The 16,581-nt window shown below is 48.1% G+C and overlaps 5 protein-coding genes across 5 annotated transcripts; 3 read left to right on the top strand and 2 right to left on the bottom strand.

Annotated features, from left to right (window-relative positions):
- Window positions 1–740: 740 nt before the first annotated feature.
- On the top strand, window positions 741–1,532 carry ColSpa_03525 (rhamnogalacturonan acetylesterase; the record flags this gene model as incomplete). The annotated part of the gene is made up of 1 exon (XM_049269737.1): window positions 741–1,532. The coding sequence occupies one exon, from the start codon at window positions 741–743 to the stop codon at window positions 1,530–1,532; it is 792 nt and encodes a 263-aa protein (XP_049125694.1).
- A 2,473-nt stretch (window positions 1,533–4,005) lies between these two features.
- ColSpa_03526 (uncharacterized protein) lies at window positions 4,006–4,215 on the bottom strand (the record flags this gene model as incomplete). The annotated part of the gene is made up of 1 exon (XM_049269738.1): window positions 4,006–4,215. One exon carries the CDS (start codon window positions 4,213–4,215, stop codon window positions 4,006–4,008), a length of 210 nt encoding a protein of 69 aa, XP_049125695.1.
- Window positions 4,216–6,540: 2,325 nt separating this feature from the next.
- ColSpa_03527 (riboflavin transporter MCH5) lies at window positions 6,541–6,998 on the top strand (the record flags this gene model as incomplete). The annotated part of the gene is made up of 2 exons (XM_049269739.1): window positions 6,541–6,907; window positions 6,967–6,998. 2 exons carry the CDS (start codon window positions 6,541–6,543, stop codon window positions 6,996–6,998), a joined length of 399 nt encoding a protein of 132 aa, XP_049125696.1.
- Window positions 6,999–8,620: 1,622 nt separating this feature from the next.
- Window positions 8,621–8,969, top strand: ColSpa_03528 (uncharacterized protein; the record flags this gene model as incomplete). The annotated part of the gene is made up of 2 exons (XM_049269740.1): window positions 8,621–8,789; window positions 8,869–8,969. 2 exons carry the CDS (start codon window positions 8,621–8,623, stop codon window positions 8,967–8,969), a joined length of 270 nt encoding a protein of 89 aa, XP_049125697.1.
- A 627-nt stretch (window positions 8,970–9,596) lies between these two features.
- ColSpa_03529 (expansin-YoaJ) lies at window positions 9,597–10,352 on the bottom strand (the record flags this gene model as incomplete). Its single annotated transcript, XM_049269741.1, has 3 exons — window positions 9,597–9,840; window positions 9,910–10,094; window positions 10,137–10,352. 3 exons carry the CDS (start codon window positions 10,350–10,352, stop codon window positions 9,597–9,599), a joined length of 645 nt encoding a protein of 214 aa, XP_049125698.1.
- Window positions 10,353–16,581: the final 6,229 nt, after the last annotated feature.

The following is a 16,581-nucleotide window of genomic DNA, read 5'->3' on the forward strand; positions in this document are numbered from 1 at the left end:
TCAGCCGAACAAGCCGCTGCTTCGTCCCAAGCCAATGCCAATTTCAGCATGGATCAGCAATTCCCCGCAAACTCCTAGGCGGACCATTGACGTTCGACCGCCGTAGCCGACCAAGAAGGAAGGTGCCTGGTCTGCCGGGGCCCGATGCGACGGGCCAAGCCGCTAGAAAGCACGTGTGCAGCCATACGGAGGCTCGGGCACAAGGGCCTAACACGAATAAACTCATGACCCCTGGGGCGCTCTAATCTTCACAGGCATGGATCCCAAACACTGGACGGATTCTTGAGTGATGGGTAGCTCCGAAGCGAAGAAAGCGACCAGATGCAGCGCTGCAGTGGGACCTTACCGCGCCCTTGCAATTCCAACCGGGCGATGCGTGGTCTCAAGTAAAGTTAAGCTGGCAGGCCCTGGGGACTAACCAAGGTGCTATCGGCAATATATTGAATTGCCCTTGGCTTTGCGTGCAGGTATGCCGACTGGCGGAACAATATGTTTGGCTGTCTTGGCAAGTCGAGAATAATACAAACTTGGAGTTTCGGCCGAACGGAGTGGACCCGCAACCAAACTGTCTGACAGCTCATTACCAGACATCCACAGCTAGACTGAAATCTAGGTTTCTATAAAGGAGAGAGCGTTTTCAGCCTCCTATCGTGAGAATTATCCTCTCCTGATAGCCTAGTCTCCCCCTTCCATCTCTGTGACTTGATTTCAGTTCTTCAGATAGCTCTTGCATCTACATCATGAGGTTCTTGCCTATTTTCGCCTCTCTGGCGTTGAGCGCCCTTCAGGTCACCGCCGCGCCGGCAGAGCTTGCGGCCCGGGCACCGACTCTCTACCTTTGTGGTGACAGCACCATGGCTCGGAGCAGCGATCCCCAGATGGACGGCTGGGGCCAGTACGTAGCCAAGTACCTAAACATCGCTGTCGTCAACCGGGCCATCGGCGGCCGCTCGTCGCGTTCCTTCTGGAACGAGGGCCGCTTCCAGAACGTCGCCAACGAGGTCAAGGCTGGCGACATTGTCGTCATCGAGTTCGGTCACAACGATGTCGGCTCGCCCCGCTCCAACGACAACGGCCGCTCCGTCTGCCCGGGCGAGGGCACCGAGACCTGCATCTCCGACACCACCGGCGAGACCGTCTACACCTACATCTTCTACGTCATCCAGGCCGCCAAACTCATGACGGCCAAGGGCGCCACCGTCATCCTCAGCTCGCAGACCCCCAAGAACCAGTGGGCCACCGGCACCTGGGTCGGCACCCCGTCTCGTTTCGTCGCCATGCAGAAGAAGGCCGCCGCAACCATCAACAACCCCGCCGTCACCTTCGTCGACCACCACCAGGCCGTTAGCAACATGTACCGCAAGTTAGGCGCCTCTGCTGTCGGCGCCCTGTACATCAAAGACAACACCCACACAAGCGCCGCTGGCGCCGACCTCAGCTCCCAGGCTTTCGTCCAGGCCATCTACCAGAAGATGAACGGCACCACCAGCCTCGCTGCCCACGTCAAGACGCCCATCAAGACGGTTTACTAAATGGCGGCACGAGGGATCGCTTGGGGAGGAGAAAAGAAATCAAGAAGACCAGGTCCCGTTTTGTTGACACGGTTTCATGTTCGTTGTATATCTTCAGATAAGCCAAGCAATGTTTGTGCATAGGCAGAAATGTAAATAACCGTCCGGCTTTATCAAAATCAAAGTTTCGTCACTGTTGCTTTTCATCATAGCGGACATGGTGAGAATAATGTCACTGGATGTTTGCAACTTACTTCAGAAAGCGCGTTTTTAAGATTAGTAGAAGGGAAGAAACTGTGCTTGACGATGACATTGCAGAAGACTGAACGCTATAACTGGACAGACGAAACACCAACGTCTACGCAACTAAGAGTAATCGTTCCGTGATACATCGCAACCATCTCTTGGAAGACTTCGAGTTGGGCAGGGTTTTCGAGCCAATGATATTGATGAGAGGCCGTGTCGAAGAGCGCTTGTCGAATCATATCTGTCTTACAATACTGACCCGAAGGCATGATTCCTTAGTCGCATAGAGATTCTGAGAATCTCAATTGAGCGAAACAGAGCTAAATGGGCCTCGATTGATTTACCTGAGCCAAACAATGATTAACTGGGCGAACTGGCCATGCCATGAAAGTATTTCTTGTTGGAAATCGACAACTAGACTTGGGTTGAATATGATAGAATGTCAGACTTGCTGAAGATGAGGCTGATGAATTTATCTCGACGTGTTGGGCGTAATGCGGACAGTGTCAAGTATTGGTGTCTATGTGACTAACACTGATGGCGCTCGTTATGCTTTGCCCCCGAAATGGAGCAAATTTGACGAAGACGAGTAGCCTGTACATAATCCAAGATGAGAGAACCCAGGTGCCGACGAAGAACAACTCCCAGGCCAGCATGTAGTTGATAGGCATCGGCCGATCCAGGTAGAATAGCAGGAGGAATGCTACATCAGTTCCGGCCACCATCGTGAAGCCAATTGCGGCACTTATTCCAATCAGAATGGTATTTGATACCGCAACACGGATTCTTGTAGTTTTCGCGTCGTTCCTGATGATGTCGGAAGGGTGGTTGTTGATTGAAAGCTGATGTGTGTCATCACTGCAGTATGGGTAGGCTTCGGTAGGCATCCTGATCCTGATCCTGGTCTTGCAGCTTGCCATCTTGTTCAAGGCGTGGGAGGTTTCTGTTCTTCGAAGATATGGACCAACCACAAACAATATTTGGTGTTCTAACCTTGAGTGTTAGTTACGGACTGAAGGAAAAGGGTACATTATGCGGCTGACGGAGTAATCGAGATGCAGTCTCTTCACCTTGAATGTCTTGGGTTTTAGTTTCGGCAAAGGTGTTTGAATGGCAGACAAGAGAGATGTCCCTGACTTAGGAGCAAGTTTCGGGTGTTCAACACCCCTTGGCACACCCAGTGGCAATATCTGGCTTGCCCTAACGAAAGAAAGGAAAAGCCTTCGTTCGCGCGACAAGGTAGGAAGCACGCAGCTGGTGAGACAATATTTGGGTGAAGAGTTATGAGAGTTTGACTATCCATCGCTCCACTCCCTATACCATGTGGTCGAGAACCTTATCTTCTCCAGCTGTGCACCATTTTGGTCGGACTGGACGTGAAGGTGTCACTGAAATCTCGACCTTTCTGAACACTCAGTGAACAAACTTTGTGGGCGGCCGAGTAGATTTCATGGCCAGTCACGATTGCCACTATTCTCTAGGCTGATATTTAATTACAACAAATAATTAGAAGAGACAGCTAGTGAGAATAAGTTGATAGGCAACAAATTTATCAAAAGCCAGCAGTGTCCACAGGTCAGACATAAGATCATAGTCCCATAGCTCCCAATCCGTCAAATTGGCAGTAGTAAGCGCCGACGTCAGTCAAACAATGTGGTGATCTCTTTCCGGCAGTTGTGAATGCCCAGATCCTAATTTGTTAACATGATCTGGTCTTGGGGGGTTTGCACTAGGTGCCGCTATCCCTCCTAGATGTTTCTTTGGATACTTGAGCCAAAATGCTGCGATCGTAGCAATCGTGATCAGCTCTGTTACGAACAATACAGCAGCAGTCAATATGTCTGGGTAAGAACAAATAAGTCACACAGCTAGTGACCCGCAACCAAGACTTGCCAACTACCTCCAGGCAACAACATCGCCTTCCCGCTATATTCAGGAAAAATGTCGACTTGGCAATTGCGCGAGTATCCCACGAGATACCCTATGGCATGAAAGTTGCAACGTCGATGATAGATGATGTATGCTCTTCCGCTGTGAATATAAGTATTTTCCCGCTAGTCTAGTTATGGCTGACATAAATAGGACCAGTACCATAGCTTTTGGAGCCTGGAGGCGGCGTGTCTCTGCAGCTCGAGTCCGAATCAGTTGCGCTAGCCTCACCGCACATATCGCGCCAGTCACAATTGCTAAAAGCAAAGGGATGCCAGTATTTGCCGCGAGTTTTGCCGTCCTTTCCAATGTGTTGACACTACTTGGCGCCGTCAGACCATTCGTTGGCGTCGGTCATATTTGCCTGGTTGGCGGCGTAGCGGTTGCAGACTATCTGCGTCGCTGTATCGTTGGCTTTGCCGTTGCTGTTGTAGCAATGGCAGTTCAGGTAGCCGTCGCAGGCCTGAACGCTTCTGGCGAGAGCGATGAGGACCAGGGAACCAGCAGCGGCAAATGATGGGAGCTGCATGCTGGATGAAAGTGGTCAAGGGAACGATTGACTGCAATTTGGCTGTAAACATCCTCTCAGGTAGATAATAAATAGATAATGGGCGATTCATTCAAGTATGTAAAAGTATGGAGGGCAGAGACGTGCGTTTGATATGGCATCGGCCACCTAACACACATCTTGACCACCTCGGGATCACCGAGAGTAGTAGCTACTTTTCCTCTGAGTTATATATTGCATTGTCTTCCAATCTTTTGAGTCACGCCATGGAGGTCTTGCCTCAAAGCTGAGCGAGTCAGCTCCCGTATCTACTGAGCTTTAGAGTTGATATTTTACAAAGGTTCTTGGCGATCATCAAAAAAGGCTTTGTTTCGAGAGGCGAATAACGCTGGGATACAATTTATTTTGAAGCGAAAATATCGTACACAGCTCCATTGTAGTCAGTTTGTTGTCCACTTGCTGGCATCATCCTTCAGCAAGGGGTCAGATAAGAAAGCAACTGATTTAGGTGACCAAATCCATCTCAGCTATACGTCTATCATTATAGACAACTAATTAGATCCACTTTGGCTAGTACGTTGGTGTATATTCCCTTCGCTTTAACACGCCCTCGTAGGTCAACGCGATTTATGATTAACCTGTTAACTCGAATGTCTTTAGCTTACTCTCACTTAGCCGTTAGCATCTTCTTGAATTTACTCATTTTTATGCTCACGGCAAGAGGCAAGAACGCAGCACCAGGTTCTTGCACGAAAACGTTAATTACCACTGACTTACACAATCTTCCCGGCAGCCGTTTCGGATCTGTCAGACAAGATGGACTGCGTAAGGATGCCGGGTGTATCTTACGGCAAAGTCGCGAAGTGACGCGGTGAAGCAGAACGATGGAAATAGTGAAGCAAGCAGACAACACAAGGCACAAGTAGTAAGACGAGCAAAGGTAGGTTAAGCTATTCGTAGGCGTTTATGGTTCACCTCCCTTTGGTCAAGTCAAGTTGAAGATTGGCTAAATACTCGATGGGTACATGAAAACACACGTGTGAGCAGTTGTGGACTATGGGGCTCACAATGGCTTGTGTCAACCACTCTGTCTTTGCATGATCAGGCAGTAGTGCATCATGCAGTCCGGGATGTATGGACGATCTGTATTCAGGGTGCTGACATTCTAGAGTGTGCAACGCTCAAATAGACTGGACAGAGGAGGTCTCGGTCATCGTTTAGCCAACCATTGCTACCCCGCCGGAGCTACGGGAGAATCGCGCAGGGCAGGAGCCGATCACTGAAGGGGACGTTATTATCACTCGCAGACCCTCGGCCCACTAAAGAAACATCTAGGCGGGGTGCGCCATTTCTCAACTCACATCACCATTTGACTCGCAGCAATCGATGTCACACAAGTCGATCTTAACTGAGTGAAAGTACTCAGTGTTCATGGACAAGACAGCATCCAGGAGAGTACTCGAAGCAAGCGAAGAACTTTCAATATCGAACAATGTTTTACAGTAGTTAAGATAACGTAGGACACCGGTTACTTCTCATGAATCATATGATGACTTTTGAAAAACGGTTCCTACCATGCACTCGCTCATGTTATTTGCTGTCACCTCACCTCACGCGTATAGGCAGTTTGTGGGTGCATTTTTGCCTGTTGACCCAATGAAAAAAGCACCATCCGCAAGATTGTGAGCTCTGCAGAGAAATAGAACACGGTGAGTTAGACTGCCGCCTCTTCCATGCTCATGGCTAGCCTAAACTCCTTGCATAACAACAGTCTCCCTTACTATTTATTACCGCCGCACCTTCGCTCTCACATGGCATGGGTTCAAGAAAACTTCGATCAGTTGCCAGTGTCGAGTGTATACTCTAGACACTGAGCAAGTCATACAGGGTCAATGCAATAATCTTGCATCCTCGTATTTTCACCGGCAATTCGATCAAAACACTGTCTGAGCCAGACTTACTCTCGCGTCAAGGTTGGGGCCGTTGAATGGCTGAACCTTCGTCACATGAGTATTTGTAAGCACAGAACAACAACGCGCAGGCGGTGGAGACCAGGCCATTCCGGCATTGGTCTTCCCGACATCACTTAGCTCCACATCTGCGCTGGTGTATTTATCTGGGGCTTCTTCAAGTTCCGGGGCACAAACACAAAGTGGGCAATTTGGTAAGAGCGACATACAATGATTGGACGTGAAGTGCAGCTGTCTAATCACTCAAGTATCTCATGAAAACCTGAGATGTATAGGCCTCAGGCGTTTGCCCACGAAACAGGATGATAAAAGTCGGCTTCAAGCCGACTGCCTGTTAGAATTTTCTGATTCATTCAATGCATTGCCCTCAATCAACATGCCTGTCTACGAAACCCAAACGACACGCTCGCTTGAAGAAGCGCAACCCACGGAAGGTATGTCACTTAGCATTCGGCTCGATTTTGACGATGGCGGTATTACGGGATTCAAGGTTGCTAAAGGATGCTGGATAGCGGTAGACTTAGCCCAAGAGTCAGAGTTCTACCCGGAGGGCGGCCACGATGCATGGCTTGTTGTAGTGGGGGCATGGTGCGCCATGATCCCATGTATGGGGCTCCTCAACACCTTGGCCGTCCTTCAGGCCTGGGTCTCGGAGAACGAGCTTCATGATCTCACTGAATCGACAATCGGCTGGGTGTTTAGCACCTATGCTTTCTTCCTGTACTTTTGTGGCGCACAAGTCGGTAAGTGAGAACATCAAGTATTCGAAGCCTGTGTTGGGAAGCCTGGCTAACCCGCAGAGGTCAGGCCCTCTCTTCGATGCTCACGATGTGAGGCTTTTGGTCATACCTGGGTGTATCGGTATTGTGGCGTCTGTCATGTTGATGAGCCTTTGCAAAGGTAGTTTTCTTCGTTCCCCACTACCCTGATGACAGCATGTTGACAATGACTGTGGCCAGAGTTTTATCAGTTCTTGCTCACATTCGGTTTTCTTGGTGGCATGTCAGCTTCGCTCCTTTTCAACCCGAGCATCGCATCTATTGGCCATTGGTTCCGCCAGCGCCGCGCTCTAGCGACCGGAATAGCGTGCACGGCTGGAGGTGTTGGTGGCGTTATATTCCCTCTGATCATTCTATATATGGCCCCGAAGGTAGGGTTCCCATGGGCAATTAGGACCGTGGGCTTCATATGCGCTGCTGCATCCGTAGTAGCCTGTTCACTTTTGCGGAAAAGGCTACCTCCGAACACGAAGGGCGGCAGCGCCGTTGATCTGAAAGCTTTGAAAGAGGTAAATTTTGGACTCACCACCTTGGCTGTGTTCCTGGTAGAGTTCGCCGTGTTCATCCCTTACACATACATATGCTCCTACGCTATCCACGAGGGCATTGACCTGCAACGGGCGTTACTTTTGAACGCTCTTCTCAACGTTGGCGCAATCCCAGGCCGCTGCCTTCCGGGTTACGTTGCGGATCGTTTTGGGTGTTTCAACGTCATGTGCATTACCGCGCTGGTATGCTCAACGTTTATTCTTGCGCTTTGGCTGACAGCAAATGGAGGAGAAGCTGCCACAACAGCCTTTGCGGTCCTGTTTGGCTTTTGGTCAGGCGCTGCCATCAGCTTGACACCCGTATGCGTGGGACAGGTATGCAGAACGGAGGACTATGGCAAGAGGAGTGGCACGGCGTTTTTTATGTCCAGCTTTGCCGCACTTGCTGGTGTGCCGTTTGCCGGTGCCATTCTACAATGGTGTGGTGGCGCCTACTATGGGCTTATTTTATTCTCCGGAGGGTTGTACATCTTGGCATTTTGCGCTTTTGCAGTTGCCAGAGGGGCAGCTGGTGGCTGGAATCTCAAAGTTCTCTTTTGATTGCTGGACTAGATTGCGTATTGGTGGATAGGATTTCTGAGCTGTTCGTGGAAAAGACGCTTGGGATGGTATCTCAATTTATATTTTCATGCTGGATTGAGCTGAAAACAGATGGAAAATCGACTACAACCTCAGGTAAATCACTCGCAACGCCAATGCCACTATCTGTCGTGGGGAGGTCCAAAGTTGACAGTTCGCAAGCTTTTTAAGCCTCAAATCTTCGCACTTGCTCCAAAGGCTTCACAAGTGGGGATGACTACCGTGAAATAAAACTCAATTTCCTCCGACTTGCACGAGTTCCAGGCATTTGCTGTGGGGTTCGTCTATGAACCAACAGTTGAGACTTCTCCACTGCAGTCAAAGTGTGCATGGTGATAAGTACTTGATGATCACATGTCTGTTGGGTAACCCAAGAGAGAAGCCCAGGGACTAGACTTAATAGTCCACAAGCCTTATGGTGAGAAAAGTATTTAGAGACCCCAAACCCTCAAGACTTCCAGCAATCTGCTCGTCTATCTCCCCATCGTGTTTTTCGTACACAATCACATAATATCCGACAAGCTACTTTCTTTTACCAAAAAAAGCAACCATGCACCTCAACGCCCTCACTTCTATTCTCATAGTTGCCCTCATGGCAGCTGCAGGCAAGGCAGATAGACCTGACAAAGTTCCTCACGCGTGCTGGGATAAGTGCACTAAGGAGTGCATTGCCTGGATCATCCCCTTCGTCGTCACGTTTCCTAAGTTCATCGATTGCCGTAAGTACTAGTTTTGCTATCTTCTCTCAGAGTCCTTCTGATTACTAGAGCGAGCTCATGTTCATCACCACTTGTACAGGCAAAGATTGTGTTGTCCGAATGTATCACCCTGAATGTCGCGAGATGTTGAAGAACCTCGACACAAGCAACAAAAAGAATGGAGAGCTGGCCTCGGTCTAAGATATCTGATGGATTCTTGAGAGTCTTCAAGTAAAAATACGAACGAAATAAAATGGCATGATATCTGGGTGGCTGGCCGGCTTTGAAAAAGTTTTACATATAGAGTCTAGACCCGGAGGCATGTGTTCAGATATGCAGAACAGCTGGTTCAGACTCATCTAAGTTACGCAATCTGATTGGGTCATGTAGTAGGACCGCACAGCCATCACGAGTGCATAAGCCCTTTACCTTGATATATCTAGAGATAAGCGTGACTGATCAAGGTGTCTCAGGTCTGTGACCTTGGATCATTGAGTGAACAAATTTGGGCATCTGATGTTCTAGCTGGAGCGAAGTTAGTTTATATGTAGCAGAACCATATTGTACCGATATTGAAGTCATGAAGCAAGCATCCTCCAGAATACCAAATACGCTGTGAGAAAACTAGGCGTATACCGCACCCATATTGCATGGAAAGGATAGTGTGAGGTGCGCAGTAATCTTGCTATGTTTCTTTCAGCTTTCCAAATCATGTACATGCCCAATTATATATATCCAATTGATTAATATGCACAAAAATCTAGTTCTCTATGAGATTGAAGATATATCAAGCTCCTGGCATTGAGGTATGATGATGTCCATGTCTCTTCAGCAGTTTCCAGAAGCGGTGAATTGAGCCTCTCCCTTGGTTCCGATGTTATTCACAACCACCTGATTACCATTGGAACAGGTGATCCGGACGGTCATGGTGTCTACGTTGAAACCATCACCACTGCTCTTCTGCCAGTAATTGTAGTCCTGGCGGATGGTGGGCTGCCAAGTCTTGCCCCCGTCGATACTGACTTCGAAATTGGTGACAGGGTAGTTATGGTTCATGACTTGCATGGAGAACCTGGAAGTTGTGTTAATAAGATCGAGTGACTAGAGCTGGCCGAAGACAGAGCCGTATAGAGATACTCACCACCACTTTGAGGTTCCCACTTTGTTGCGGAGAATTAGGGGTGATGTGATGCCGCACGAAACTTGTTCCCACTGAATGTTGATCAGACCCTTGTCTGGATTGTCAAGCTTTGCGAAAGCATCAGGGAATAGATCGAGTTGGCCGGCTGCACATCCCTCGGGGCATTTGTCGACAACCTCGGCCCCCTATTAGAGCCGTTATTCCAAACTTGTTCTTGGCGTACTTACCATGACCTTGATGGTGTTACCATTGGGCCCTTTAACGTTAAGACATGTGCCACAGTTACCGTTGTAGTTGGTGTATGACAGGGCAGTCCCCAGGACGCCGGACGGCAAAGTGTACCCAGTGAATGCACAGTTACCCCCGTCCAAGTTACCTCCATACCAGGAGGCAATAGCACTAGTGGTAGCACTTGTGACCTGAATCATGACGGCAAGTGCCATGCCGATGGAAATAAGGCTGTGCATTTTAAGAAGGAACCCTATGAGCTGAGCAATAGGGAGATGAGTAAGGAGCAACATCGAATGTGATATTGGAAGATAACTCTACATATTTATATCGAGACTTCATACTCGTTTGATAGAAATGGAAATCGGATAGAAAACCCATTGAAGAAGGTCGCAAAGAACAGGTTGACGACAAGGGATGGTGTGCGAAAGCTTGTAAAGGAAACTTACTCACATCATTGGAATTAATTATTTTCATCTCTACCCGAAAGCTTCTCGGGTGCCACTTCATAAAACTAGCGCCTCTCACATCTTAATCAGAAACCAACCATGCAGCAAGGGATAAATACCTTTTGAAGCTATTTGTACGACTTCATGGGGAAATCCCGCCCTATTACTCGTCAATGATGGTGGAGCCGGCGGATGCACGATGCCGAACCCAGGTCAGAGAGGTTGTGTGGGCTGGTTCCCAGATAAAAACTAAGCTGCGGCCCGTTTTCTTCGGCGCTTTGGCTTACTACTTTGATCCCACCTTAATCTACAAGGGACATCACCTCAAGGTTGTTACGCCCACATCGTATGCTTGATTGCAGGATTGAAATGTGTCTTTGGCTGGCTAGGAGCCTTAAAGTTTCACAGTTTCATTTAACCGTCCAGCCTAACCCAAAAGGATAAGAGCTAGCCAAGAGTCTAGACAAGTGTGGATATCAAACATGAGTCGTGATATTATTATGGTGATGCCGTATTCAGACCGTCCAGCCTTTTTTATGAGCAGTATTCCACTTCCGGCACCACATGGACAGCCCGCGTCGTGCGAATCCGACATTGCACAAGATGCTCTGTAAGGTTGGATGAAATCCCACATCTCATGGCCCTTTACCCTTCTTCGCTTTCCCATGCCGTTCTTCCGCATTTTTCCCGCATCTTGCAGACAGGCCGATCAGTCTGTCATCGGCAATGCCGGTGCTCATGTCGGTTGGAGCAAAAGCTCAAACTTACTGTCGGTTGTCTTTTAGACATCCTTCGATATGTTGGCAGCCACACTAGTCCATGTTGCTGAAGTCCTCGTGGCACATTAGATAAGTTAGACCTATTGCTTAGTGGGTGGAATGGAAACAGTTGTGTGATGCAGTTAGTAACTACGCTGTCTGGTGTTTCCATGCCCCTTTTATTCCGTGAGCACAACCCTAATCATCAAATAAACCCAAAAGTGGAAGTGTTTGTGTTCTCCCTAGATGCCATTGAATTTGTGACAGCTGAAGGATGCCGCGGAGGTGCTGCCAAAACTACTTTGTTGAGGTATAAGCAATCATGAGACCTTTCTCAATCGCAACAAAGAGGCGTCTTGGTGAGCGTCGCAAACTGCTCAGAGAGGACGTTGGGAAACAGTTCCAGTCACAATTTTTCTTGCTTTGAATCAGGGATGTTCGAGCCACTGTTGTAATTCCCTGCTGATTCTTTTTATGGCCTTAATCATCATTTCAATAAACAGGTTCAACAGAATGCAACTGCTAATGCCGCACAGCTGCTGGGGAAGGAGGATAAACCGGAAGAGATCATGAAACGACTCATGAAAGAGCTAGTGATTTTAAATTGAGATCTTATAGACAATGATTGGATCTCGGACAAGTCAAAGGAGTCTATATTGGTCGCGCGCAAGGAGTGTAGATCCATGCGTTCAACAAGTGAACCGCCATGAGGGAGAGTCACGGTATCTGACCATAGCCATCAGTAGGGGGTTGCACAAAAAGAAGTGATTGTACACAACCAAGACTAACCTTAAAAATTGGCGATGTCGATTAGGATTATGGCACTTGTTATTAAAAACACGTAGACTCCATGCTTTCAACTAGCGTGGATACTCAAATTCCAAGTTGGAATATATCAGAGGGTCGATTAAGCCATGGAACAGGCCCTGTATCTTTCAAATGAGAACTGTCAGTATGAGTAACACTTGTTCGCTGTTGAGGCTCGAATTAGCGTGTGGGTCATTCTGTTGATGTGTAAAGAGTACTATCAGTCGGTAGCGTTGCTGTACAAAAAGACTATTGCTATTGTAGAATTGTGAAGAGCAAGCCATGTTAAGTGACCAGCACAATGGTCCAAGTTGATTCTAAATAAAACTCGCTCTGCCAGTTTGAGCAAGAAAAAAAAACAGATAAAATCAGGCACACCTCTTTCTGTAGTATTTTTTTGTACTTGAAGAATTACACATTATTAATATGTCTAGAGAATTCAAAGTTTCATCACTAGTCGTTCTCACAGTTTACATTAGTTGGTACATACAACATGAGTTGTAGATGACTGCTCCGTACCCAACAGCCGGCCAGCGGCTCTTGCTTCGCCTTGGGCCCGAGTATGTTCGTTGCAGTGGGGTATTTTTCTCTTCTCCGTTCGCAAAATCTTCATTCCTCGACTTCTATATCAGACTTTTGTGATTTCGTTGTGGATGAACTCCCTGCAACATTCTCCAGATCAGTAGGCTGGTTGAAGTTCGGAGGAATAACGATATCGAATCTGCTCATTCGCGTAATATGCATTGGTGTTTTGATGGTTGACTTGTAATTGTACCCGTTTGATTTGTCCGAATAGCCTGCTCCTCGACTAGATCGGAAATATGGTCTCAGGGACGGTAGGCTGGCTACCAGCAGCCCGATGTTGACATCAAGTTCGCTCCACAATTCTTTTAATATCAACTGTCAACAACGAGTTCAAGTACGGATGTAGAAGCCATTTGGAAAACTCACCAACTAAGCCAAAAGGCAATGCTTCGACAGGTGCAGTCTGAATGGTGACGAATCTGACAAGAGAAAATGTCATGTTGATAATGCCGAGGCCAAATGTACAGTAAACGCCAATTTTGAGCGTCTTCCTGATTTTCAAGTCGGGGATGATTAGCCAGGGGAGGGAGAATACTTCTCAGAAAGTCAGTTGCTGCTTTCTCACGAACATTGAAGGAGTAGGTAGAACGGGGGATGCGTACTCAAAATATCTGCAAAAAAGTGCAGCGCCCAACCGACTTGGAATACAATTGCGGGCGAAGAAGCTGAGCACATGACATTCTCTGTGCCAACAACTTTATCGGTCATAGACCTGACAGATCGTTGAGGGTCAGCAATGTGCTCACAGAATGCATTATAAAGAACAAGTACCCACCAATTCTTGCTCAGAGGCAAACATACTGTGAAGAGAAGTATGATGCTAGCAACGTACGCAAGCCCACAGTATACAATTGCCACCCAGAGAAGCATGCGTCGATAGTACATAAACACGGGAAATATCTGGACGTAAACGGCGAGAAGGGCTCCTTTGCATAGATAAAAAGTGGTAAAGAATGGGATGCTGCTTGCCCAAAACAACTTCCAGAAAACATTCGTCAGCTATTAATCATACCTTCGTGAGAAGAAGTCTTACCCTGGTGACTAATTCGGTATCGTAATCACTGGCATCGTAACCGTCGAGGTTGATTTTGATATTTTGATGCAAAGCGCCCATCACTGTAAACTGAATATCGAAAGCTGCATTTGCAACTGCGGAACACCAAGCGAGGCACAGGAAGTAGTCGCTAACGTGTAGCCTTCTCCCTTGAATCTTGATACGAAGATAGAGCGACGCAGCTATTACTGCGCCGGCGGTCAGGATCGTCACCCATGATGTGGTCTGGATTGAGGCGAACAGTCAGCGCGAATGCAGATTCTTGAGACTAGGGACCTGACATACTATGATTGTTACCGCCTTCGGGGTCGGGAAGTGAGCCATCATCCATCGTCACATTGCCGAACACATCGTTGGTAAACAGTCAGAAAGTGGGCGCCTGCAAATATAAAAGGCAGCGAAACAAGAGGGTGAATGCCCGAGAACGATTAGCTGAGACAGGTCGACTCGTAGCGCCGCATTTAAACGATACTAAACCCGTTTCCGTTGGGCGCCAATTGATGAATCGTACGTACGACGCCGAATCCATCATCCGGATTCGGAAGTGCCCTAACTCTATCCTGGATCATCGTGCCAATCGCCTGACATTCCACGGCATACATGAAAAAGCTGCATATTTGGAAGCGACTTCTCCAAGCCCTACATGACTGTGAGGAGACGGATTAGTAGGGTAGCGACGCCCATACCGGTGGAAGGGAGGCTGCTGACCCAAGAATATCAGCGACCTTCGGCAGCTTTATGGACCCTGGACATTGGCGGAAGCTGAAAATGAATGTCTCATGGACTGCTGACATAATTTCCCACCCAATTACAACACAGGGTATTGTCTCAGACGCTTCGGATCAGAACAACACTCGGTGTGGCCTAAAGAACTGTCGTCCTTCGTCCCACTCACCAGTTTCATTTCTGCAATCTTGTATCTTAGGTACAAAGCTAAGCTCTTGCTGGTTTTGTCTTCTTCCATCTGAAGTTCGAGAAACCCAAAAGATTCGGCGAGAACTTGCAACATAGAATGTAGACAGGAATAGATTGCAGATTTCACCGGCCAGCCACCACTAGTCACTACTCTATGTACTCTAGCACCGGCAGGAACGCGTTAGGCCAGCCAAACTCCGTATGTCCACGTCCGCGGTCTTCGTTTCGTCCGTACCTCTACCCTCTTACCTGTGCCGATCTACTGAGCCGGCTCTTGACCTTTCGCACGATTACGTGCGATATTCCGCCACATCGCAGAACATCGGCACACAGTCTAAGTCGCTCCAACTGGCCCTTGCATCTCGGTAGGCCCATGGCTCTTATGGTATCCCGTAGACCGGCCGAAATGAGACCAAGATCATAAGCTAGGCCCAGGGCAGCACGTGGGCCAGTTATGTTTCCCACAGCACTTGGCCACCCGCAACGGTAACTAATCGCTAGAAACTTAGTGTAGTGCTTTAAAGCCAGGGCAGGTAGTCTAGACCACTAGATTACCTGATGATAAGAGTATGGACGTATCAAATCCGTCGACCTGATAGCTCCCCCCGCGGCTATTACCGCCAAGGGCCAGACTGGTGCGTTGGGCAGTTCTAGCCAAGTCTGGCGCCCTGCGCTGCCTAACAGTTTTATGATCTGCTCTATGATTAGCATGCTGAATGCTTGTTGCATTTTTCTTGAAGTTTAAGCAAACATTATGAGTTCGAGCCGCAAAAACAATTATCGACGAAGTTTGTTCGAGATGCAAGACAACGAACTGGATGCGACTTTGTAACATTTATGCAATCTTTGTGTCGCTGAAGGTTCAGGAAGACTTTCAGGTACTATTAGGGTGAAATTGAAAATGACCTTTGCCTATTCGAAAATGTGTTGTGAAAATCTGTCTCAACTACCAGGTGAGCCTACCGGATACCACGATCAGACCTTCACGCCGGGCTTCACTGCCGTTCGGGCCCGGCTCAGATTCGGCCCCACAGGCTCCGAGAAAACTTCCGAAAACTGTCCAGATTTAGCTGAGCTTACACGATTTGCGGAAGGCAGTGGCACACCCAGATTGAGCTGAAGCTGTTGCACGTTCTCGACCTCGCTGTCCAAAGTATCTATCCGGCCGACCGCACTTCTTTGTGCATGCACGCGACGGAAACAGTTTGCCTTCATCCGACTGCCCCTAGTCCCCGGACGCCAACCGACTAGCGCCCAGCGGGCTCGCATCACTTTCTTAGTCAATATACCAAGTTCTCAATCAGTAGCGGCGGTTTCGGCGAGGTATGGCGGGTAGTTGCCGAGAGATGGTCAACGTGCATCGTCGTGTCCCGATCAACAGACGGCAACCGATCACAGTCAGGAGCTTATCTGGCAATACTTGAGCCTACCTATTGATCTTAACGAATGCTAGACTGCACAACTGGGGTGTCTGTTGAATCCAAGAAGTTCATGTGGCCGAGAATAAGAAGTTAGGATAAGGTCTCAGTCTCAATTGTCCATGATAACTATATGGTACCGAGCATGAGAGACGCGGAACACTGCTAGAAGGTTCTTTCAAATAATTGAACAAATGACAACACATCATTCGTTCTTGCATGAGCTTCCTTCGTCTATATAGTCATATAACGATGGTAATAGAGAGCTGGAATTGTCTTCGAGAATAATTTCCAAAAATAAAAAAGTTGAATATCTTGAGGCCACGTGAAAAGATTGCAAACAAGTAAACACGCAATTGTTACCAAAGATTCACTGATTTGCGCATACCGCTGCACTTGTATAAGAGGTAAAGGCTGAGAGGGGACTCGAGTAAACACGAAGGTAGACGTATTTAGTT

The sequence above is a fragment of the Colletotrichum spaethianum genome, assembly GCF_022836535.1.
Source record: "Colletotrichum spaethianum MAFF 239500 DNA, contig07, whole genome shotgun sequence".
NCBI lineage: Eukaryota > Fungi > Ascomycota > Sordariomycetes > Glomerellales > Glomerellaceae > Colletotrichum > Colletotrichum spaethianum.